The 27,170-nt window shown below is 31.4% G+C and overlaps 1 protein-coding gene, 1 long non-coding RNA gene and 1 other non-coding gene across 3 annotated transcripts; 1 reads left to right on the plus strand and 2 right to left on the minus strand.

Moving 5' to 3' along the window:
- Positions 1-26,650, minus strand: LOC130677505 (uncharacterized). The gene is made up of 3 exons (XR_008991625.1): positions 26,276-26,650; positions 9,153-9,201; positions 1-141 (listed from the first exon to the last, which is right to left on the minus strand). It is a non-coding gene; the product is annotated as an uncharacterized LOC130677505 (long non-coding RNA).
- On the minus strand, positions 2,304-2,387 carry Trnal-cag (transfer RNA leucine (anticodon CAG)). The gene has a single exon. It is a non-coding gene; the product is annotated as a tRNA-Leu (tRNA).
- LOC130677503 (nose resistant to fluoxetine protein 6-like) lies at positions 4,512-17,910 on the plus strand. Its single transcript, XM_057484271.1, has 12 exons — positions 4,512-5,069; positions 7,127-7,341; positions 7,708-7,916; positions 11,015-11,277; positions 11,508-11,678; positions 11,825-11,918; positions 11,977-12,096; positions 12,954-13,119; positions 13,726-13,901; positions 15,758-15,887; positions 15,984-16,301; positions 17,623-17,910. The coding sequence occupies exons 1-12, from the start codon at positions 4,622-4,624 to the stop codon at positions 17,752-17,754; spliced, it is 2,442 nt and encodes an 813-aa protein (XP_057340254.1). The 5' UTR covers positions 4,512-4,621; the 3' UTR covers positions 17,755-17,910.
- Positions 26,651-27,170: the final 520 nt, after the last annotated feature.

The following is a 27,170-nucleotide window of genomic DNA, read 5'->3' on the forward strand; positions in this document are numbered from 1 at the left end:
TATATTTATACATGTTTTTAGAAAATACAGGGAAATTTTTGGAAAAAAAAATTAAACATTTTTCAAGTTATGGACGATCTCCGACAGCGCGAAAAAAAGGCCCTCCGCTGCTGCAGTGATTGCGACCTCCGTGGATGAAATCTAAAAAAAAAAATTCTTGTTAAACTAGAAGATATTGTCCGTACTATGACCTACGATCAACGAAAAAAATCAAAAATTGACAAAATGGCGGCGTTTTAAAAAAAAAAGTCGAATTTCACCCAAAATTTTGGTCGTTTTTGGCCTGCCAAAATTCGATTTTTGATCAGATCAAAAAATTGATAGGTCGTTGTATGAAGAACTATATAAAGAACATGTAGAAAAAATTCGGTAGTGATCGGATCATTCGTCTTTGAGTAATCACTGTAGCGAATTCGGAAAATGATGTTTCGAGAGAAACGCGTTCAAAGATAAAATGATCATTTTCACTGTTATTTTTTTATTTATTTTGACGCCAATCGGCTAGACACTAATGAAATATAATATGATAAAAAGATATATATAATTATAAAATCTCAAAAGAAAAATAATACTCTATATGGGTCAGTACATGTCAAATCGACAAATTTTTTACCTGACCCCCTTTGATTTCACTGAAAATTTTCTATCTTTTTCTACCCCCCGAAAGTTATTTTTCAGAATTTTGTCAATGAGAGAAAAAAATTATTTTTTTTTTTAAAATAACAATTTCTTAGACGATAATCACTTGAAATTCTCCAATAAAATTTTATTTTTCAACTTTTGAGGTTTCACGAAGAAATGAAAAAAATTTCATCACAAAGTTATATAGAATCAGCAAAAATTCAACAAAAATTTTTTTATAATCAAGAAAAAAAATTAGAAGCGATTGTCGTCACATCTTTTAATTAACGGGGATCATTGCAGAATTAGTTGAAGTATTTTTAGAGCAAAAAAAAAAAAAAAAAAACGGTCGGACTTTGAGAAAATTACGGTTTTTTCAAAAAAACTAAAATATTTCATATATCTGGGATTCTGAAAATTTTTTCATATTTTTTCTACCCCTAGTAGAAATCAGCTGCAATTTTCTTTGTTCTTCCGAATCCCTTTCTCCGGCAGTGTGTCTTTCAAAGAATGTAAACTGATGACTCAATATAATTATAAAAATTCATATTCTTTGATTGATAGTTTATTTCAAATTTTCACGAATAAAAAACTTTAAATGGATTTTCCCGAAAACGTTATTTTTAAAGTCCGTGAACATCATAACTCAAAATGTACTGAACCGATCCCTTTGAAAATTTGAACATTACTTCTTCACATAAATCAACAGGTAACTACGAAGAGTTTTTTTTTGTTTTTCATTTTTTTCTATTTTTTAATAACAAATTAACCGCGATTTTTTTTAGCTAAAATCGCGTTTTTCACTTCCAAGTGCTGCAAAAAATCGAAAAAAAAAAAAAAAATAAAAAAAACTCTTCGTGGTTACCTCGAGAAATACATCAACTTTGAAATGCATATCAATTTTTTTTTTCCGATGATCCGGTAACGAGTTATGATGTTCACCGCAAAACGACTTTTTTTCGAGGCACCTCCGGAGATTCAACGTCACCGGCTTATTAATCAATATTTTTCGTTGAAAATTTTTTCTGATATCCTTTAAAAGTTGTACAATAATATGTGATTAAGTTTAATGAAATTATATTACTCATCTCGCCGGGAAAAAATCACAAAAATATGCTTTTTTTCGCCTTTAAAACTCTACCCCCCCCCCCTTAATAATGGTGTGGTATGATTAATCCTGAAAATTCAAGAAGGATTTACATGAGTTGGAAGGATTAAAAATGATTAAGAATTTAATTATTTCTAATCCTATAAAATGATTGTGTTTAATCAGGATTATGTGGAAATAATCCACTTGGGAAGTGCGGGTGTTAAAAAATATCAGATAAGAAATTATAAAAATTTTAATTGATGAGCATCAGAAATAGCCTTTGCTCAGAATTTATTCAGAGTAACTGGGCGCCGCTGCCTAGACCAGCTTGATGACCAAATTACAGAGTTACCTTGCCACGGACCGGCCACCTGCGGCCTAGAACTCTGGGTAAACTAAGCTGCTGGTTGGAGGTCCATCTAGGATTTGGGATTCATGCTGGGCAAGGCAACGGGTTCGCAAGGAGTTTGCAAAAATCAACTTCCTTCTGCGTAACAATAGATGATTGTCAACAAAAAAGTTCAACTATGTTCTAAATCATTAGTGATTAAAAAAATGATGATTATTTGGAAAAAAATAATCAAAAAATAGTTGTCAGAAGTGGGATTCGAACCCACGCCCACAAATGTGGACTGCGACCTGAACGCAGCGCCTTAGACCGCTCGGCCATCCTGACTTTTCTGATCTGGCAAAAAGTGAAGATCCTATTTCAATCTAACTACCCCCTACTTGCCAAAATCACCTTCTGGCGCCCAAATTAATATTCGCAATCCTAAAAAAAGGTATAAAACCCGCAAAAAAGCTTCCCTCTGCCTTCGGAAGATGTTTTCTACCTCAACCGCGACCGGTAACTGACCTTCTGTCGGTGAGTTACCGGCCGAGGGGTAAGTAGACACTAGTACAGGTCCTTAATATGCCGAGGGTTAGAACTTAATTCTTTTGTACCGACAGCGAAAAAAGTAAAACAAAAAAAAATTAATTTATTTAAACCAGTAGAAATTAATACGAGTGATTTCCTATTAAATAGTTTACATATATATGTATGTGTTTATATTTGTTTATATATATAACTTTATACGAGTAAAAAATATTTATAAAAAGAAAAGTTGATCATCGATAAATCAACTTTCCCTTCCGCGATTTAATGCGACCTATAACATTCCAATATATATTTTTTTTAATTAATTTATTTTGTCTGATTTTGAAATAAAAAAAAAATATCATTTAAAAAAAAATTTTTTTTTATATCATCGCTTCCGTATATATATATTATATACATGTGTATATATGTCTATAGAATATATGTTTACAAGATCATTGATTTCCGTGTGGCGGATAGAAAGCTTTGTATTGCATAAGTTAAATAAATAAAAAAATTTATCATGAATATATCGGAATTTTTGCGTAATTTTTATATTTTTTTAATTCGAAACGAATACAAGTATAGTAGTGTCATATTTTGCGAATGAAAGAACGTCAGGGAATGAATGGAGATAGATGGGGAAGCTTTTACCGGTTTAAAATGCTTGTCTGTGGTCTCTGGATGGCGTCCTTGTCTCGAGTAGATGCACGTCAACGTGTCCGCTGTCCCGAGTTTAATATACGTCAAATGTATTGTGGTCGCGTACGTCTGATGCTAGAGTCTCTTATCTTGCGACATACATTTGCGTGATAGATTGAAACGCACTGAGTGTGTGCAGACAGTTTTTTAAATAGAATTATGTTTTTTATTCTCTTATGTGACTACAAATGGTTGATTTGTTATTAAAAATAAAAAATACGGAGAAATAGGAAAAAAATTTTTTTGGGCCTTATGAACGTATTTTGGGCCTTATGAAAATTTTTATCGCTGTTTTCGTACAATCTGCCTGTGAAAACTGTAAAATTCTGCGCAAAAATGATGTACTTAGGAGAACTTACGAAAAAACTTTTTGGGCCATATGCTTATTTTTGGGTCTTGTTGTGAATTTTGTAATGATATTACATCTTTTTAATGTTAGAAAATCAAAATTAATTTGTTGTACAAATAATTCGAAATTTTGCTTTGGAATAAATTTTGGGCCTTATTTCAAAGTTGGGCATCATTGTCTAATTGGGTCTTATTATTAATTAAATACTTGTTCAAATTTATATTAAATTTTAATATATAGATAAAAATTAAAATTCGGGCCTTACTGTCCATTTTCAGACAGGCGTACATTTGGGCCTCATTTTGCATGCACAGTGAACAGGTGCACACAATTTTTAAATTGATTTCTGATCTTTAATTTAGACTAAAATTATTATTCAAAATCTATCTAAAAATTTTAAAACTACAAAAATGGGCCTTATCATAAATTCTGATCTTCGTCCAATTGCCCAGCGCTCATACGAACATTTCCTACATATGTAACTTAACAAATTCCCTATACCACAAGAAATATATATGGGCCTTAGCAAAATTTTGGGTCTTACACAAATTTTGGGCCTGGTGCTTTTATCCTGATTCTTGCTGTGAGATTTTTTGCTCTGCACGAATTCTTAACCCCCACCATATTTTGGGCCTTGCTCAACTTTTGGGCCTCACCCGACTTTTGGGCCTTACAAAAAAATGGGGCCCAATCTAAATATAAAATAATAAATTTACTCTCACATAAGACACTGATGTATCTTATTGCGACAATCTTATTTAAACGGACATTAAAAGTTAGCAAGAAGGAAATGCGATTGCATTTAAAAATTACACTCAGTAACGACAGCAGAGAAAGGGATATTTCAACTCACAAGAAACCAACACACAAACCCTGCCGGTGTTTCGCTTCATTCAGTGCGTGAATAACCGTGTTCTTGGACATTTAACTCTCTAAATAGTATTCCCAACAAAATGTTAAAAAATAACAAAATAATAAAATTAAAAATTATAGTGTAAAAATGAATAAACAATTAATATTTATTTTAATAATTAAGACATTAATAAATTTAACTTACAGTAAAAATGAATCAAATATTTTACGTCTAAGTAAACCTAAATCGACGACAATTAAATCATTAATTATTACCACTAGTGTTAAAAATATTCCTAGTGAGGAAACGGAAGTTCTGCGCGACCGTTTATTGGCCTTTAGTAAAAATAATCCAGAGTCCGATTGGAAAAAATACTTGAAAATAAACAACAGTAAAAATGATAGTGACAGTGATGTTGATGTTAATTTTATGAAAGACAAATTAGAATTAAATGCTAATAGCATACAATGGCTAACGGATATTTATGACCCGCTGAGATGGCACCGAATCCCTGGAAAATTGACCCCAGAATGTCTTAGGGACATGGAGTTATTTATCAGTGCGCTCAAGGACGGGAAATTGTGGGCCGCTAAAAGTTAGTTTTTTTTATTTTTATTTTTATATTTAGCAAAGGACTGAAATGAGAGTATTCGAAAGGTTTGCGTGATTGCAACATTTTCAATTGCGATATGTTATATGTAATTTTATTGATATTTTGTAACGAGTAATTAGTAATTTTTTTTTATAAAAAGTTGTTTTTATTGATTTTGCAATTTTTTCAAACGCCTAGGGAGTGCCTGGGTAGGTCAGGTTGATACCGTACTTTGAAGAAAAAATTGACAAAAAAGTTGGGCCTTAGCTGGATTTTTGGGCCTTGTTATTATTAAAACAATAATTTTTGTAGTCTCAATTCGGTAATTTTTAACTTTGTAAAGTTATTTTGGTTTTGGGCCTTATTTGCTATTTGGGTCTTAGATGAAATTTGGGGCCTTGCTTGTAGCGGGGTGATTAAGCGCCTTAGAAATATGTTTTGCGTCATATTTTATTATTCTTAAATTTTTAATACTGTAAAATTTGGGCCTCATATAACTTTGGGCCGTAGTTGGAATTTTAGGATTTTTTATTGTAGAGAACGAGTGATTTGTAATTGAAATTTCGTCATTTTTAAGTTTGTGAACAAAATTATCTTTGGGCCTTATTTTGTATTTGGGACTTGAATTTTTGTCCTTGTCTGAATGCGACTGATTCAGGGCATTAAAAATATGTGTTTATGACATAATTCATTTTTACAATTTTTTATTAAAATTTGAATTTGGGCCTCATATTTTGTTGGGGCTTACATATAAATTTTAGCCCAGATTACTATTATCAATTTATAAGTTTTAAAAGCAATTATACCTTTTTTCTGGCTTCTAATCCAATATCCTCAAATTCAATTATTCTGTCATTCTGGGCCTTGTAATTGAATTCTGGGCCTCATGCCACGCTGTCTCTAACAGAAACTTTGGGCCTTATTTTATGACAAAGACCATAGTAATACTTTTTACGGGGAAGTTAACCGACAACATGGATATTTTTGGGCCTTATATTATCTTGTGGGCCTTACTCGATAAATTTCGGCAACAGTACTAAAGCCTGAAATAAATAAACAATAGAATGCAGGTCAACGTCAGTAAGCTAATGAATATGTAGATAGATAATTTGCTTGATCGCACTGCGACAGGACGACCGTTAGACCGTTAATAACTTTTCGTAATAAGAGAAAATGCTGTTTCACTTGGTGGTACTGCTGGCACCCAATAATATAATAACCAGCATAAGCATTTACTGCATTAAATGAAATACTCACATTGGCCAATGTAACTCGACCACCGTGTCAGCTGGTGCATACATATATGTATACACTTTAAATGCACTTTCTACTTCGTTATGCACTTTACATAACTGGCAATGAACCTTCGATCAAACTATCATCTTTATCTCAATTTTAAATTTCTTTTTTCATCATTTATTATTATGGGCCTTATGATATTTTATCTTTTATATTTTATATTTAGTAACTATATGCGGTGCCGACTCGTCAGAAGTGTATTTCATGGATTATGAGTGGAAAAAATTTGGGCCTTATATTATTTTAGGGCCTGTGCACCGTGATTTTGGGCCTTGCAAAAATTATATTGCACCCAGATTAGTTATTTTGTTTCATCAAAAATTTCTATTTAGCTGCCATTTTATAAGGGCCTTATTTTTGAGTCCAGTACAAGTGGGCCTTAGAATCGAATGGACCAAATATTTTATTTACTTCTCCTTTAGCAAGATTTAAAATAATATTCGTAAATACAAATTTCAGACTGTTTGATGGGTCCTTTATTTAAATTGAGCCTTTTATTTATTTTCGGGCCTTATATTGATCTGAATAATAAAATTTGAACGGACGACAATTAAAACATTAATGTAGTCTGGTAATAATTCCATGCATTGTTTAAAAATATTGGGTCTTGTAATAATCTGGGCCTTATTTTTAAAAAATGGGCCTTATGGCTCATCATCGTATGAAAATCGGTTTTTAGTTCAGATCACAATATTAATAAAAAATCTTTTTGGGCCTGATTATTAATTTTTGGGCCTTATCCAACTTATTACTATTTCTAGTGCTTGATGCCAGTGGACGTTACAATTCACAATTTCACTTTGGAAACGGATTTTGGCTCGGTTCCAGTTCACTATGCAAGGAATTAAATACTACAGAAGAAGATGGAATCAATCCAATAAATCCAATTATTTCAAATGATGAATTACCGCCATATTTAATTAAATTTCATGTTGTAAGAATGGGCCTATCGTTTCCTCGTAATATTGAACCATCGGTAAGTCATTCAAAACAATTTATGCCCTTCTTTATCGACTCCTACTAAATTATCGTTCATCAGGTCCACTCTTGCCGAGCCCTCTGCATTCTCGGCCGTCAGACCCTTACCGTTCCTCCCACTAAATTGAATGTCAGGCCCTTACCGACCTCTCTAAATTACTGGCTGAAACTCTTATTTACCGACACGGTTCCTATTTTATCAGCCTTCAGGTCCACTTGTAGGCCTAGGCCAGTCCTCAGTGACCTTGTAGTCCCACTTAACCGACACCTGGCCCTGCATAGGCGATCCCTGCTCTGTTTTACCGGCACCCGGTGACGAATCTGTTTTACCGACAGTTTAATGTTTTTTATTCAAAATTTGTAGACCCGTCAAATATTTTTGGGATTATGTCTGCCTGCAACATGTGACCGTTTTTCACTGGGTTCAATGCTCCGGACGAGCGTAGAAAGGGTCGAAAAACAAGGTAATGGGACTCATGGTTCACATGGGCCTAAGATAACAATCGTTACTGTGAAACCTGTGCCTGCTAGTGATTACTCGGTATGGAACGATTCAAAGCTTTACATTCTTGGGTAAGAGATAAAAATAAATATTAATAAGATATTATTATTATTGATTGCAATTTTTATTTTAAATATGACCTAGTATCATAATAAGTACTTATTTATTTCTTAAGTTTAATATGTCGCAAGTTTGTTGCATGTTATGTGTGTAATTCGAGGGACAAGATGATATTGTGTAAGAAACAGTGTCGCGTACTCTTATGTAGTATGACGACCGAGATGAATTACTTGCAATAAATTATACGGTTGGATTTTATTTATGTCCATGCACGATTTAATTATAAAATTTAATTAAGCGAAGATTATTCAGAATTTATGTGAAATTGGGACTTATGATTTTAATTTTTTTACCCAGTATGATTTCATATAAAAGTGGCAATTTAATTTTCGATGGGACGCTAAAATTAGTTTTGGGCCTCATAGGTATTAATGGGCCTTACTTGTAATTTTGGGCCTTGCGTAAAATTTTCAACTTGGTGAAATATAGTCATGACTCATGAGTAATAAAGATCGGTCATTAAAATTTAAAATGGGCCTTTATAATTTTTTGGGCCTTACTTATATTCGGGAATTTATTACACATATTAACATTTTTTGTGTTATCATAATCATGAAATAATTTAATTTCTAAATATACTTTGACCTTATATTTAGAACCTTCTCTTCCTTTTTGGGACTTGTCTCTATTTTTGGGCCTCATTTAAATGTTTAAGCCTTTTTTTACTACATCAAGGCTTCAAATACTAAACAACTTATTTTCCAACTTGTTCTATATTTTGGGTCTGAATTTTATTTTGGGCCCTATTAGAAAATTAAATCAACCGTTTCGAGGGTCAACAGATTATCCATGACTCCAGTATCCAGACCTGATAATTAGTGTCTCATTACATTTTGGGCCGTATCATTTCAAATTTTGGGACCAATTTAATTTTTATTCGCCTCCTAACATTACACCAAACGAACAAAAATGGTGAAAGACCTTATACTAAATATTGGGCCCTATCGTAATCTTTGGACCTTGTAATAAAATTTTGGGCCTTATTCTGAAATTTTGGGCCTTATCAATAATTTTTGGGCCTTATTAGTCCCTTAGAAAAATCATTCTCCTTTTCTCAATAAAAAGCATAAAATTTTGTGTTAACGTTCAATAAGAATTTTTGCTGACCATCAAATGAAAGTGAACACTAAAATAATCCATACATGGATGACGTAACACATAGAAAGCATTTAACTGTAAACACTCACGTGAAAGTTCACTCCTCGTTACATTCCATTACCCTCGGACTCGTTCATCCTAATATAAAAACAATGAAAACCCTAATTAATTAAACAATAATAATAATTAAAAAAAAACAATTCAATAAATTTCCAACTCTCTGCTTAATTGCCTCTAATTAATTTCTCAACAACCTTTCATTCGACTTATGATTCTCAATGTACTCGCGTTCTTTATTTTATTTCATCAGAACAGATTGCAATAAAATAATAATAAAAATTCAATGAATTGAAAGGGGCGTAGTATTAAAAAATTTTCAGGTAAAAAAAGTTTCCACTTGAAAAAACTCTAATCGATTTGCGATAACGCCTCTATTGCATTCTGGCTTATGTTTTTTATCTTTTATTTTTTTTATGAATGTACAGTGTAGAATGTGGAGTAAAGCGAACTCTGAGTGTTAAAAATGTTGGAGTGGAGGTATGAGTAGATAGAGATGTATGACGAACGTATCATCAGCAAAAGAGGGATTCCAACAGAAATTCGAGCCAAATCCGATTATATAGATTATTGTTACAGTATAATATTTTATGGTATTACCGAATATAAAATTTAAAGATAAAAAATTTTTTCATTATATTTTTTTACAGTAAAAAAAAAATAGTAATTTTTTTGACGTTTTTTTGTCGACAATAATTTAATACTGTAAAATATTTGGTCTCTAAAAACAAAGTAATGTATTTTCAGTGAATTCCGTTACTGATTGAACTAGAAAAATTTTATCACTGGTTGAATCAGTGAAATTCTATTCCTTATACAATCAGTGAAATTCAAGCACTTTAAGTCAGTGAAATTGCATCATTGATAAAAGCACAGAAATTGTATCACTGATTGAATTGTTGGAATTTTAATACTGATCAAATCACTAAAATTCTATCACTGGTTGAATCAGTGAAAAAAAAATTCACTGACTGATTCGAAGAAATTCTATTAGCGATCAAATCAGTGAAATTCTATTACTAATCGACTCAGTGAAATTATATCTCTAATTGAATCAGTAAACTTTTATTACTGATTAAATCATTGAAATTCTATCCCTGACTAAATCAGTGAAATTCTACAATTGGTTGAATCAGTGGAATTCCGTTACTTACTAAATCAGTGAAATGACATCACTGTTTAAATCTGAGAAATTCTATTACTGATTGAATCTGTGCAAATCTATCACTGATTGAATCAGTGAAAAAAACACCGATTGAATCAGTGAAAAAACACTGATTGAATTGAAGAAATTCTATTAGTGATCGAGTAGTAAAATTCTATCTCTGATTGAATCAGTAAAATTTTATTACTGATTAAATCAGTGAAATTCTAACCCTGATTAAATCAGTGAAGTTCTGTCACTGATTTAAGCAGAAAAACTTTACCACTGATTCAATAAGTAGACTTTTATCACTGGTTAAGTCAGTAAAATTCCGCCACTGACTTAATCAGTGAAATGACATCACTGCTTAAATCTGAGAAATCCTATCACTGATTCAATCAGTGAAATTCTATCATTAACAGAATTAGTTAAATTCTATTACTGATTAAACCAGTAAAAATCACTGTGTGCTTCCGTGAAAAAGTAAAAAAGTAACAAGTAGAATGAACTGATTGCGCGATTAAAAAAATAATCACTGATGAATCCAGTTAAATTCATTGAAATTATTGAAAAAAAAATGACTGTCAGTATCAGTGAAACATTGCATCTAACAAAATTACTGCTTGTGACGAATTCCTTTTTAGAGAGTGTGACATCAGAAGTTTCCTTTACCGATAACTATATTTTTAAATTCTGTGGACGATACATTATCAATATGAAGAATCTTAATTATGATGATTATCGTTTCAGTGGAGTAGGAGGAGTAATTGCGGTACTAATGTTAATAGCTACTGTGTACGATTATCGTCGGCTTACTACAGACCCAGACGTTGAAGCAATAGCTCCAGGCAGTAACAATAATAATAATGAACGTACTTCTACATACATCAAGAAAAATTTTTCCGATGAACAACAAGTTACTGTTGTACAAGATAACGGAAATTACATCGAGAAAATTCAAAAACATAGACATTTTCATTTAGATGACAATATTAATAAAAAAAAACGTAGAGGTAAAAAAATTTAATAAAATTTACAAATACATTTTTTCAATTTTGAAATTTTACTCCATTTTCAATAAATTTTTTTTTCAAAACTCACTTTGAATTTCAGTTTAAAATTTTAATTTTAAAATTTTTCAAAAATTTTGATTTGAAATTTTTCCTTAAAATTTATTTAAAAATTTTGTTTTTGATTTTTTGAAAAATTTCAATTTTAACAATAAAAAAAAATTATGTTTGAGGTTTTTGGATGAAATGTCTCTTATCATTCAGCCCAATAGAAAACGGGTCGAAAATACTCAGCACAGACCCAGCGGCCCGAGACAATCTGACCTGTTTGCACGGTCTGAGAGTACTGTCTCTCGGTTGGGTCATACTAGTCCACACTTACCTACAAGTATTTTCCATAGCCGGTAAGTATACATGAACATATATATCACTATCAACTAAACACACTCGCAGTCGGTAAACGAAACCCATAAATAACACAACTTACACATGATAATTCATTATACTTAGAAAGTTTAACATTCCACCTTTCACTTTCGTATTATTTCAGAGAACAAGACCTTACGCACCGTTACTGAAAGGAATTTTATGTTCCAGACAATTAGCAATGCTACTTTTTCCGTTGACACTTTTTTTTTCATAAGGTAAATTTTTCAAAAAAAAAAAAATTTGATTTTTCGTAATTTTTTTTCTATTTTTCAGTGGATTATTAGTGACGATTCTGTTTTATCGATCGATGGGATCCTTAAAAAATGACAATCATAATTTTCTAAGATCTAGTTTCACTAAATTTTTTATTATGATTCTCTACAGATTTGTCAGGTAAAATTTTTTTTTTCTACTGCCGATAATTTTTATTCCAACCAAATCCTCAAGCTCTGTTGATAAAACGGATCTTTAACTTACGGACGGTAAAAAAATTTGAGCCCTTCTGTTTTACCGGCAGTTTTAATTCGCAGTCGATATGAAATTTTTTTACAGTTTTGGAAGATCTCCAGTCGGCAAAGAAACTTTTTCTGAGTAAAAAAAACTAACGGTAAAAAAATTTGAGCCCTTCTGTCTTACCGGCAGTTTTAATTCGCAGTCGATACGAAATTTTTTTTTACGGGTTTGGAAGATCTCCAGTCGGCAATTAAATTTTTTTGTGAGTGAAAAATTAACGGTAAAAAAAATTTAAGCCTTTCTGTTTTACCGGTGGTTTTAACTCGCAGTCGATATGAAATTTTTTTACGGATTCGGAAGATCTCCAGTCGGCAATTAAATTTTTTTGTGAGTGAAAAATTAATGGTAAAAAAATTTGAGCCCTTCTATTTTACCGGCAGTTCTAACTCGCAGTCGATATGAAATTTCTTTAACGGGTTCGGAAGATCTCCAGTCGGCAATTAATTTTTTTGTGAGTAAAAAAATTTAAGCCGTTCTATTTTACCGGCAGTTCTAACTCGCAGTCGATATGAAATTTCTTTAACGGGTTTGAAAGATCTCCAGTCGGCAAAGAAATTTTTTTGTGAGTAAAAAAAATCAAAAAAAATAAATCTCGATCGGTAAAAAAATCTTTCTCAGCCGATAAAAAATTTTTAATATCTTGTTGACATTTCCCTGGAAATAAAAATCATATTTACCCCAAACTACGTTAATTTTCCGTAATTGTGACGACCTGACTGATTTTTGTTTTAAATTAGATTAACACCAGCCTACCTCTTTGTCTTGGGAATAAATGAACTGGCAATAAAACAAGCCCAGGCAACAACAGTATTCTCCCCGGTGATAATAGACCAAGTGACTTGCGAAAAATTTTGGTGGCGTAATGCTCTCTACCTAAATTCACTTTACCCACGCTCTGAAATGGTAAGAATCAATTACTTGTTTTACTTCTAAACCCTCCTCTTTACTGTTCCCTTCTCCGAGTCCCTCGCCCTCGTGAAATGTTAGAGTTTAATTAAACTTCTACTAATTTTTTTTTTAATCAAAAAAATTCAATTTACATTTATATATATAAAGAGAGAATTTCACGCCCTCTCACACGAGTACCCACACGATATATATATTTACAAAATTTTTTAATGTTCATATATATTTAAAAATGCATATGTAAATATATATGGAACGTGTAAAAATTAAAAAAATAATTGTATCCATTGGCAGTAATTTTCTATTACGATTGTTCTCTAAATTTCTATAAGTTCAAATATATTTATATATATATATATACAAATATATATAGAAAGAGAATAAACCGCATTGAAATTGATTTCCAATAATTAATTCTACCGTACGAGAATACAGTAACCACGAGTACAGATTGCAAGCGACGAGAAATTACTCAAGAGCTAAAGAAATCTATACCGAGTAGTGTCTGGATTTGAAGGGCATCTAGTTACCTCATTTGTACTTTAATATAACTTCTTTTTTTTCAATTATTCTATCCAATTTAATTGGGTTATTTATTTTTAGTGCATGCTGTGGAGCTGGTACATGGCCAATGACACTCAGTTCTACGTACTGGGAATTCTATTGCTCCTGCTGAGCGTTAAATATTTTAAGGCTGTCTCAGTTGCGGTTGTACTATTGATTGTTTCCTCTTGGTTTACTACTTTTACCGTCGCTTATACTAATGATTATATTGCTAGGTAAGTAAATTTGTCATTTTTGGAATTTAATTTGTCTAGAATTTACGCGACAGACCCGGACTGGGTCCGGAAAATCTTCCTGATGACTAAAAATTTGTTTTGACTCATAATTTTTAATTAAATCTTCTTTACCGACCAAGTAAAATTTTTTACTGTCGACAAAATTTTCTGTGTACAGACGGTAATAATTACATGTTGACACGAAAATTTTTACTAACTACTGTTCTCGTTATCGACCAAAAAAAACTTACCGACAGTCGATTTTTTTACCGGCCGTAATTAAGGGTTTAATTTCAAGACCTTGGCATGAAAGTAATTTTTACCGACAGCTGTAATTTTTACTGACAGATTAAAGTTTCTATACCGGCTGTTATCCTTTTTTACCGACACTGGAATTTATAACCAGCCGTAATGAATCTTTTGTTTACTATATATTGATGTAAAAATAACTTTTACCACAAATTGTAATTTTTACCGGCAAAAAAAATTTCCATACTGACTGCAATTATTTGTTTTACTGACAATCAAATTTATCACTGACCGTAATTGATGTGTCATGTACCAGATATTGTCTTGAAGTAAATTTTACTGACAATCATAATTTTTACCGGCAGAAAAGATTTTCCGTACTGACTGTGGTAATATTTTGCACCGACACTTAAAATTCGTTCCAGTTGTAATAAATATTTTAATTACACGTCATTGATCCAACAATAATTGCTACCGGCAATTTTAACATTTACTGACAGATGTACTTTTTACTGACCGTCGTAGTTTTTACTGACAGTTGTAGTTTTTATTGACAGTTGTAGTTGTTACTGAGAGTTCTAATTTTTATCGTCGGTTGTGATTTTTTACTGACGGATGTAGTTTTTACTGACAGTTGTAATTTCTACCAACCAATGTAATTTTTATCGACAGCTGTAATTTTTACCAAGCGTTGTAGTTTTTACTGACAGTTGTACTTTTTACCGATCGTCGTTGTTCTTACTGACAGTTGTAGTTGTTACTGAGAGTTGTAATTTTTACCGTCGGTTGTGATATTTCACTGATGATTGTAATTTTTACTGACAGTTGTACTTTTTACCGACCGTCGTTGTTTTTACTGACAGTTGTGGTTGTTACTGAGAGTTGTAATTTTTACCGTCGGTTGTGATTTTTTTACTGACAGTTGTAATTTTTACCGAGCGTTGTAGTTTTCACTGATGATTGTAATTTTTACTGACAGTTGTAATTTTTACTGACAGTTGTACTTTTTGCCGAGCGTCGTAGTTTTTACTGACAGTTGTAATTTTTACCGAGCGTTGTAGTTTTCACTGATGGTTTTAATTTTTACTGTCGCTTGTAATTTTTACTGACAGTTGTAATTTTTACTGACAGTTGTAATTTTTACTGACAGTTGTAATTTTTACTGACAGTTGTAATTTTTACTGACAGTTGTACTTTTTGCCGAGCGTCGTAGTTTTTACTGACAGTTGTAATTTTTACCGAGCGTTGTAGTTTTCACTGATGGTTTTAATTTTTACTGCCGCTTGTAATTTTTCTGACAGTTGTAATTTTTACTGACAGTTGTACTTTTTACCGAGCGTCGTAGTTTTTACTGACAGTTGTAATTTATACCGAGCGTCGTAGTTTTTACTGACAGTTGTAATTTTTACCGAGCGTCGTAGTTTTTACTGACAGTTGTAATTTTCACCGACAAGCCTAATTCTTACCGGCATCAAAATTTTTAATACTGACCCGATAACTGTGTCATCGACCCTAGCTTCATTTTTACCCACAAAAAAAACTAACGACAGTCCAATTTTCTTTACTGACCGGTAAAATTTTTTACCGACCGAATCGTTTTTTCTCAGAATACAGGAACCATTTGCACTATTTGATGAATTATATGACAAGCCATGGCTCCGTGCTGGTCCCTACTTTGTTGGCACGATAACCGGGTGGCTTTTGTTCAAAACTAACTGCAAGCTTCACACTCCCGGCGTAAGTACAAACCCTCAAAGGAAAAATGAAAGCTCCCAATTAGACAACTAGAGATGAAATTCCCATAATATTAAACAATAAATATATTATCTGCAGTGGGTTAAATTTATCGGGTGGATTATTTCAAGCGGAATAATGATGGCAGTTGTGTACGGCCTCTATCCTGGTGATATGACCGTAACAGTGAGTTCAGCTTACGCAGCACTGGGTCATACTGCATGGGCAATTGCTGTTTCATTTATTGTCATACAATGTTGCACTGGTTCTGCCGCTATTGTCAATAGTTTTTTATCATTACGACTTATTTATCCCATGTCACGGCTCACATACTGCGCGTATCTTGTCCATCCTGTTATCATGATGATCACCAGCATGCAAATGGATGGACCGCTACATATTCACAACGGCCTTGTTGTAAGTTTTATTTTGGTAAAAAAAAAATTACCGACTGAGTGAAATTTCTTTATCGATTTTTTTTTATAATATTTAAATTACGTTATTTTTTTATCAGCAGCAATGAGTTCTAGGGATTTATAATTTTTTTTATGAAAATTGGGCACCAAAATTCGGGAATTCAAATTCATTATTTTAGGGACTGCATTTATTGTGTCATTTAATGATGATCGATCATTTTTTTTTCTACTGATCGTAGAATTTTCGATCGGTCTAAGAATTCTATGCTAGTCTTAGAATTTTTTATCGATCCTACAATTTTTATACTGGCTCTAGAATTTCGACTAGTGTTAAGATTTCTACCGATCCTAGAATTTTGCAAAGGTCTTAGAATTTTGACAGGTCTTAGATTTTTTACCGGTCTTAGAATTCTTACCTTGTCCTAGAATTTTTTACTGATTCTAGAATTCTATGCTAGTCCTATAATTTTCTAACGATCTTAGAATTTTTTACTGACCCTAGAATTTTTACTGGTCTTAGAATCTTTACCGCTGCCAGAATTTTCAACTAGTCTTAGAATTTTTACCGATTCTAGAATTCTATTCCAGTCCTAGAATTTTCTACCGATCCTAGATTTTTTTACTGACCCTATAATTTTTACCACTGCTAGAATTTTCAACTAGTCCTAGAATTTCCTATCGATTCTAGAATTCTATGCCAGTCCTATAATTTTCTAACGATCTTAGAATTTTTTACTGACCCTAGAATTTTTACTGGTCTTAGAATCTTTACCGCTGCCAGAATTTTCAACTAGTCTTAGAATTTTTACCGATTCTAGAATTCTATTCCAGTCCTAGAATTTTCTACCGATCCTAGATTTTTTTACTGACCCTATAATTTTTACCACTGCTAGAATTTTCAACTAGTCCTAGAATTTTTCACCCATTCTAGAATTCTATGCCAGTCCTAGAATTTTCTAACGATCTTAGAATTTCTTACTGACCCTAGAATTTTTTACTGACCCTAGAATTTTGACTGATTATAGAATTTTTACCTAGTCCTAGAATTTTTTTACTGATTCCGAATTTTTGTGCTTGCCCTAAAATTTTTTACCAATCTTAGAATACTTTCGGTCCCAGAATGTTTTACTGTCCCTGAATTTTTACCAGTCTTAGAATTTTTGACTAGACCTAATATGTTTTGACTGTCCTAGAATTTCTTTCCGTTCCTAGAATTTTAACTGGTCTTAGAATTTTCACCGAGATTACATTTTTTTTTACCAATCAAAAGTTTTTTTGAACTGAAAAAAATCTATTTTACCTAAAAAAAAATATTTTTTTAGCTGACTGTCTACTTCGGAAATCTAGTGTCTTCATATTTAATGTCATTCTGCATCTCGCTGGCTCTAGAGGCGCCGGTAGTAAATCTACTTAAAATAGCATTTGCTTCAAATAAAAGGCCGACGAATCGATAAAATTAATTTAATACTCAGCAATATCAAATTTAATTTCATATTTATAATTATTATTTTAAATATATTTTAATTATTATTATTATTGTTATTATTATTATTATTATTAATATTATTGTAATGCAATTTATGTACCTGTAATAAATAAATTTTTTATAAAAATAAAACAAAGTTGATATTTGATTGAATGACATATATATTTCTTTTCAATTTATATGATTGATATTAAATAAAATATAAATATATATATAAACCGGAAATTAAATTCCAATCGTTGGAAATAATAATAATCATTATTATTATTACAAGTATATATTTATTGAATCAATAAGAAAGGGATACAAAAATAGAATTTTATTGAATATATATATATATATATATATATATATATATATATATATATATATATATATATTTTTTTTAATTTAAAGAAATATAAAAAAATATCGTACACTAAAAAATTCCAAGCTGTCATATTTATTTTTTAATATTTTACAAACATATATTTATATATAAATATATACTAAAAAATATATATGATGTGGGTACTCATTTTAAAGAGCATCAAATTCTATGTCTCATGATATATATATATATATATATTTTTTTTTTTTTTGATTGATTAAATGTCAGTTTTTTTTTGCCAATGACAGCCGTGAAAATTGATTGATCAAAAAACCACTTGATAATTGAAAATAAACGTTTCCTTATGATAATTTCCCTTTGTGATAAAATATATGATAAATGAAAGTGAGCTTCGAAGGTGAGTGAGGTCAACTGTAATAAATTTACCAAGAATCAATTTTTTTTTATTAACTCGGCTATAAATTCGGATATCTCAAGAAGTTGCTAATGAAATTCGGTTGATAAATTGTAAAAATTATTGTCGGGTGTCTGAACTTTGTAATCAGGCCAAGTTTATTTCTGGATCTTCATTTCTTAAGCAGCTACAAATTTTCAAAATTTATCAAATTATTTTTTTCACATTTATAATTTCAATCTCGAGTTTCTGTCTATAGATAGATATCTCGGAAATCATTGATCGGAACCCTATCAACTAAAAACGGAAGTTGTTTTTGGAACCTTAACCTTCAATTTGAGCCCAATGTCGAGCCTTAATCTCAATTTTTCTAGAAGTTATGAATTTCTAAAGCTTCTCTCTCAGATTCAAAAATTCAATGGTTCAAAAATCTCCCTCTATTTATATAGATCTATATAAATCGATATCTCGAAAGCTATTGATCGGAACTTTATTAACCAAAAACAAAAGTTGTTCCTTGAACCTTCACCTTGAAATTGAGCCCAATAACGAGCCTTAATCTCAATTTTTCTAGAAGTTATGAATTTCTAAAGCTTCACTTTCAGATTCAAAAATTCAATAGTTCAAAAATCTTCCTCTATTTATATAGATCTATATAAATCGATATCTCGAAAGTTATTGATCGGAACTTTATTAACCAAAAACAAAAGTTGTTCCTTGAACCTTCACCTTCAAATTGAGCCCAACTATGAACCTTAATCTCAATTTTCTTAGAAGTTACGAATTTTCAAATTCCAGATTCAAAAATTGAATTTCCCAAAAATATCCCGTGTAAAAAAAACTCGTTCCAAAAAGATTCCAAAAAAGTTCCGCATATGGAACTTCTAAACATGAGACAGATTAGAACTTCGAATGGAACTTTTTTGGAACGTTAGTAATTTTGATGGTAAAAAAAAAGTTGTTATGAGCAAATTTAGAGTCAAAAAAGGACGTTCTTGGAACTTTTTTGGAATTTTTTATGGACGCTTTTTTTTAGTTCTATAAAAAATTCAAAAGTAGTGATTTTTGAACTATTTTGGCATGTTTCTGGAACGTCTTTATTCTACAAAAGATGCAAAAGAAGTGATTTTTGAAAGTTTTTGGAACGCCTTTTTTAGTCCATAAAAAGTCAAAAGTGGTGATTCTGGAACTTTCTTGGAATGTTTTTGGAACATCTACTTTAGTTCTATATTAAGTTGTAAAGTAACGATTTTTGAACCGTTTTTGAATGTTTTTGGAACGTCTTTTTTAGCTTTCGAAAAAGGCCAAAAGTGGTGATTATGGAACTTTTTTTGAATGTCCATTTAAAATTCCAAAAATTTCTAAGAACGTTCTTTTTTGACTCTAAATTCACTCATAAAAACTTTTTATTTACCATCAAAATGACTAACGTTCCAAAAAAGTTCCATTCAAAGTTCTAATCTGTCTCATGTTTAGAAGTTCCACATGCAGAACTTTTTTGAAATCTTTTTGGAACAAATCTTTTTTACACGGGATATCTGTCTGGATATCATGAGATATCTCTCTGTATATATGGATCTAAATAAATCGATATCTCGAAAGCTATTGATCGGAACTCTATTAACCAAAAACAAAAGTTGTTCCTTGAACCTTCACCTTGAAATTGAGCCCAACTACGAGCCTTAATCTCAATTTCCCTCGAAGTTATGAATTTCCAAATTCCAGATTAATAAATTAGACTTCCCAAAAATTGTCCTCCATCTATATGAATCTAAATAGATCGATATCTCGAAAACTACTAATCGAAACTCAATCAACCAAAAATAAAAATTGTATCGGAATGTTCAAGCTTCAAAATGAGCCCAACCCCGACCCTTAAACCTAATTAGGTTTCGAGTTACGAATTTTCAAAGCTTAAAATTATAAAACCCTCTAACCAAAAACTACTTAATTAGCAATTATGATAATAAATTAGCAATTTTAATGGAATGATAGATAAATTAATAACAATTTAGGGATGAAAGGATACATTATGGTAGATTGGATGAGGCGGTTAGCTACGAGAATGTCTGAAATCAGTGCCCAGATGGTTGGGATGCAATATAATAGCTAGTTCAGCTCAACACATTCCCGAGCACATAACGCCTCTTCTCCCATTGAACCAACACTCGCGCAACCCGACAACGGCTGTGCCGGGTGATAAGTGGGTGGCCCGTGGGTGGCAGCAGTCGGGTCCCAGTCGCACGGGTGAGTTAACAAACACCAAACACTCACTCGTTAATTCTATTGTTATTATTTATTTATAACTCGGATCCTATTGCTGCGATTATTTGACATCTAATTAATATTTCATTACTCATGTTTACTCTCTCTAAAATATATATCATGTTGTTTATTCAAATCTAATTTAAATATGACCTTTGGCCTTCGGAAATTTCGAAATTTTCAACCCCGATAAAAACCCGAGTCAAAATTGAAAAGGTGATTTGAGCCTCCAAATTCTACACGAGGGTAAGAAGCTTCCAATCATTTTTTTAGGATATGAAGATCCATGGATTTAAAAGGTGATTTGAACCTAAACGTGGTAACTTTGTCCGCTTTTACCAAGTTTAGGTTCAAATCATATTTTTAAAAAAGTAAAATGAGCCTCCAGAGCCTAAATTTATAGATCGAGAATAAGACTCTCATCGGATCGCGGACAATTGGTAAAGAAACAGAAGGGAAAAGGGGGCCACTAATTAGAAATGGCTGCCATGATCGAAAAAAATTTGAAATTTTGAAATTCCAAAAATAATTTCTTCGTAATAAACGTTTTGTTGGAAGTTAAAAAATAATAAAATTTAAAATATTTATAATAATAGCGAAAGTTATACTAGTAGGCGTTCGAATAGAATAGTAGGGGAGGGTGGGGCAGAGCGGCCCCCCTGAAATTTTGACCAAAAAAAAAATTTTTTTTTTTTCGACTAATTACTATAAATCCGATATGTTTGCGCATTTTTACCCCTACGCATGACATTTGGGGCAAAATGGACAAGCCCAAAATTTTGAAAAAGTGATTTTTTCATATTTTTATCGTCAAATTAAAAAAAAATTATTATAATTCCACATTTCTAGCCCTACGCATAACACCTGGGGCAAAATGGACCTGCCGAAACTTCCGAAAAAATTATTTTTTCTTTTTTTTCGGCCGTTTCTCTATGTAAGAGGCAAATTTGGTCACTAAAAATTTATAAAAATTAATTTTTTTTTTTTAGTTGATAAATTTTTGAAATAAAGTAAAATTATAGAATTGATTTTTTTTTTATTAAATAACAATTAGTAATTAAGGTAATCGAGAGTGAACGATTTTTTACGCTTTAAAAAATTTTTTTCGAGTAATATAAAACCAAAAATAGTTGTCAAGAAAAAGAAATACTTTCTTAATGATAAAAACAATTTAAAAAAAAAAAAAAACGAAAAAAAAAAATTTTTTATCACTTTTTGGAGGGGGGGCCGCTCTGCCCCACAAAAAAAAAAAAAATTTTCAGAATTTTGGCAAAATGTCCATAAATTTGTTCGAAATAGGGCAAAAGTAAAGTAATCTTATGGTTGAAAGCCACAAAAAATAATAATTGGCTTAGGGGGGCCGCTCTGCCCCACCCTCCCCTACTAAGTCATTCGAAATTCGAATTGAATAATTAGAACCTTTGAGTTATTAGTATATGATTAATTAATTATTTTATGTGAAAACTAAATACAAACGATGTATTGGAAAACTGAAACTGCCAAAGAATTTGAAAAAAACTGCTCAAAACTAATCTGCTGCCGCCGGGATTCGAATCCACGACCTTACGAATATGAAGCAGAACCACTGCCGCACTGCTACTCGGACGCTCACGATCGGTTGGAAAAATCTTTATGTATTTAGAACGCAGATATTATTATAACAATAATATCATGCTAAAGAATTGAGCTCATTCGAAGTTACATGTTAAAAGTATGGTAGGCCTTGGAGGGTTAAAATACCATTTTAAAAAGGTTATTAAGTTCTCCATACGCTACGCTTAGGACATCGAGGACTTAAATAACATATTACATTCAGCGGCAAGTCCAACATCAAAAGAACTGAGGCTTTGGAGGCTCAAACTACTGTTTTAATTTTGACTCAGAACTGTTTATAAATCATTTTCGATGTCTCGAATTTTCGAAGTTGAATATAAAATATTTATATTTTCAAGCCTGAAAAAACTAATGTAATACAAAGTATTATCGAGTGAAAAATATGTAAATTAATGTTTTCAAGCTCTTTGATCTCGAAAACAGCGGGAAGTTGTGGGCCTGCCCGACTAGAAAAAAAGTTGTAAGACCTATTAGTATCCAATTAGGTTCCCGATATGGCCCGCGGGGTCAACCGATGTACAGATTTTTTTTTTATGTTAAAAGTTCTCGGAGCACTCAAAAATTTTTAGCATGGTATTACGGAAAATAAGCTTTTAAACAATAAAGAGAAATAAAAAATCAAAAATGGTTATCATCGAAAAATTTTCGATTTTTTAAAAAAATCTGAAAACAAACAATGAAGATAGGTTGCAATATTTTTTTTGTATTTGTTGTCGAATAGTACATTCAAAACCAAAAATTTTGAAAAACAAAAAAAAAAACGTCCCAATCAGTCAAATTTTGGAAAAGTTATGGCTATTTAAGGGGGGGGTAGGGTTTTAAAGGCGAAAAAAAAGCATATTTTTGTGATTTTTTCCCGGCGAGATGAGTAATATAATTTCATTAAACTTAATCACATATTATTGTACAACTTTTAAAGAATATCAGAAAAAATTTTCAACGAAAAATATTTATTAATAAGCCGGTGACGTTGAATCTTCGGAGGTGCCTCGAAAAAAAAGTCGTTTTGCGGTGAACATCATAACTCGTTACCGGATCATCGGAAAAAAAAAAATTGATATGCATTTTAAAGTTGATGTATTTTTCGAGGTAACCACGAAGAGTTTTTTTTTTTTTTTTTTTTTCGATTTTTTGCAGCACTTGGAAGTGAAAAACGCGATTTTAGCTCAAAAAATCGCGGTTAATTTGTTATTAAAAAATAGAAAAAAATGAAAAACAAAAAAAAACTCTTCGTAGTTACCTGTTGATTTGTGTGAAGAAGTAATGTTCAAATTTTCAAAGGGATCGGTTCAGTACATTTTGAGTTATGATGTTCACGGACTTTAAAAATAACGTTTTCGGGAAAATCCATTTAAAGTTTTTTATTCGTGAAAATTTGAAATAAACTATCAATCAAAGAATATTAATTTTTATACTTATATTGAGTCATCAGTTTACATTCTTTGAAAGACACACAGCCGAAGAAAGGGATTCGGAAGAACAAAGAAAATTGCAGCTGATTTCTACTAGGGGTATGTAGGGGCAGGTCGGGCAGGTATAAAAATCAGGTATCACGGCCGGTCATCTGAAACGCTGTACCTCCGTTAGTTTTACTCGGATTGATTTAAAATTTGTACACAATATTCTCGACATATTGTTCATTCAGAAAAAAAATAAAAATAAAAATAAAAAAAAAAATTTTACAACCCTACCCCCCCTTAAAAACAAGGCATTTTTTTCAAAAAATCATAACTATTTTTGGTTGGTTGAAAAAATTTGAAAAAATCATGAGAAACGTTTTTGATGGGGTAGAAAAAAAATAAAATTTTCAGCCAAATAAAAAGGGTCGGGTTCCGAAAGTGGTCGATTTGGCTCCATATATAAACCAATATCTCAAAAAGTATTGATTGGAATCCTTTCAATCAAAAATAAAACTTGTTCCTTGGGCCCTCACCCTTAATTTGAGCCTAATGAAGAGACTTAATCTCAATTTTCCTAGAAGTTACGAATTTTCAAATTCCCTGCTCCCGATCTTCAACTTATCCCCAATTCTGTTCCTTAATTGAAATATCTCCAGAACATTAATTTCAAAAACAAAAATATTTATTTTTTTTTTATTCATAAAAATATAACTCGTTATCAAAAACTGATATCTCGAAACAACAATCGCCGAAACTGAATCAACCGAAAATATAAATTTATACTTAAGCCCAATCGTGTTTTTTTTTATCCAAAATAATGTCTCGCAATTATTTTTTAAGGAAACAACAATATTATTGATTTTGACTTTTTTATTTATGTCTGAGTCTTAAAATAATTTTTTAACAGGTGATAAGTAAAGACACAAGTGTTTTTCGTAAATAAGACCAAATGCAGTCTTTTATCTCTGCTAGTTCGGAAAATTACTCAAGCGTTTATTTATTTGATTATTAAAAATGAAATTGAATACTTATTTATTTAATAGAAATTAAAATAATCTTCTGTATTATTTAATAATAATAATTAATTAATAATTATTTAATATAAAAACTTGAACAAGTTTTTTTTTTAATATAAAACTAACAAGTCTTAAAATTTTAGGATAATTAATATCCTCCTTTGATTCGATTTTATTGAAATTTCGTATTTATTTTTACTTTTAATCACTTTTTGATAAAATTAGAGTTCAGGTTATAAATTTAAGGTGACACAAATTCATCAGTTAATGACGATCCACAATCGTTAGCCGATCAATTTAATGCGCATGTGTAATCTAGAGAATTTTTAACTTCCCGCTAAGAAAATTGTAAATTTTCAAAAATTCGGGAAGTTATTGGTTTCGGTCCGATTTACGAAAATCGAATTTCCATCAGATGTCGACGTTTCGAGGTCCTAGGAAGCTATCCTGACTAATTTCACGATGATGTCCGAGTGTATGTATGTGTGTACGTACGTACGTATGTATGTATGTAAATATTCATAACTCTTGAACGGATAAACCGATTTTGATCGTTGAGGTGTCATTCGACGCGGCTTGTTAATGTCTTGAAGCCGTAAAAATTTGAACTTAATCGGTAGGGTGCGTTTAGAGATATTTCAAAAATAAAATTTTTTCAAAATGTTTTATTTGGATAACTTTTAATTTGCTCGATGGATTAATTTCAAAATCTAATCAGCTCTGAAACTCTATAAGTCGCGTCGAATGTCACCTCAACCATCAAAATCGGTTCATTCGTTCAAGAGAAACCGTTGACGAAAGAATTCAAAAAAAATTTTTTCCTTGGTTTTTTTGAAATTTCTCAAAAACGGCTAAATAAATCAATTTAAAAATTTGATCAGCTTCAGAACTTGATAAAACGCGTCGATTGCCACCTCAACCATCAAAATCGGTTAATTCGTTCGCGAGATATCGTGGGAGAAGGAAATGCTAAAAAATGGTTTTTTACAAAACAATGGCATACAAAAGTATTTGCGAGCTCCAAGAGCTCGAAAATGTATTTACAATAATGTTGTACACAGCGGGAAGTTTTGGGGCTGGCCCGCAGGGTCAACTGACAGACCTATTTTTTGCTAGTGATGCAGCTTTAGGTAAAGGTGAGTTCACCCCGGTAACCTATCTTTAACATTTTGGTAACTTGGATTATAGAGTAGGGATATATCATGCCTATTTTCGTCGAATTTCGGGGTAGAAGGGATGCACATATGCTTTAAGAAAGTTTAAACACTGCATCCGACCAATCAGAAGTGATGAGTGTTTAATGAAAAAGTTTATGAGGCCGAGGTTAGGAATTTCACGGCGTTTATTTTGACCATGTATTATTTTCCAACGTCAACATTTATTAATCATTAACATATTAATCACAAGTAAATTCTTCACCAAAGTTACCTGTCGCAGTAATATTTTATGATTAGAAATAAAATAATTACCTGTGATTAATTGGTATGTCACATTTTTCGCTATCAGAATTATCATTATCCAAATCTATTTTTCAAAACTTTATTTCTTATTAAGTAACCAAGACATACCGTCAGAATTCGCTTTTGATTTTGTATTATCTTTTCTGCATAACATGCGCTCGGCAAACTTCTCGAAACTACAGCTGACAACAGAGTTACTGGACTGTATGAAGATCAATCCGCGCATGCGCAACTTCTCTTTTACTGTATAGAGCTCATTACAGCCCAATTGTCACTAGCCCGCACTGATAGAAAATTTATATTGACTCAAGAAATATTTTCTTGAGCCAAGAATTTATTTCTGAAGAAAACCAATTGTCTTGCTTCAAGAAATTCTTGTCTTGATTTAGATTTTCTTGGCTCTATAGATTTTGTATCTTCGATGGATAACTCTCGTGTCTTGACCCGAAACTATATTATCTTCAATCGATACTATCGAATTCTTCAAGCAAAACCACTTGTCTTCAACTAAAAATGTCGTATTATTATTTTAAGAACTTTAAATTTTTGGTTCAAGTAATAATTCCTTGATAGAAGATGTTTTTAAAGTAATGAAAAAAAAAATTTTTTTAAAATAAATTTCTACTTTAACATATCTGTGCAAGAAATTCTTGAGTGAAATATGTCAGAATTTTGTTTCAAAACAGAAAAGGCTCCATCGAAAAATCAAATTCTCAAACAAAGAATTTTTTTTATCTATCCGAGAATTTCAATTTTTTGGTTCAAGGACTTATTTCTTGAATTAAAACAATTGAAAATGTTGAAACAAGAACCACATTTTGAAGAAAAAATTTTTCTTGAATCAAGATAGTTTTTCTATCAGTGCGTAAATGCATTATTTACCGATTGAGTTTTTTTTTCTGCA

The sequence above is a fragment of the Microplitis mediator genome, chromosome 11, assembly GCF_029852145.1.
Source record: "Microplitis mediator isolate UGA2020A chromosome 11, iyMicMedi2.1, whole genome shotgun sequence".
Classification (NCBI taxonomy): Eukaryota; Metazoa; Arthropoda; class Insecta; order Hymenoptera; family Braconidae; genus Microplitis; species Microplitis mediator.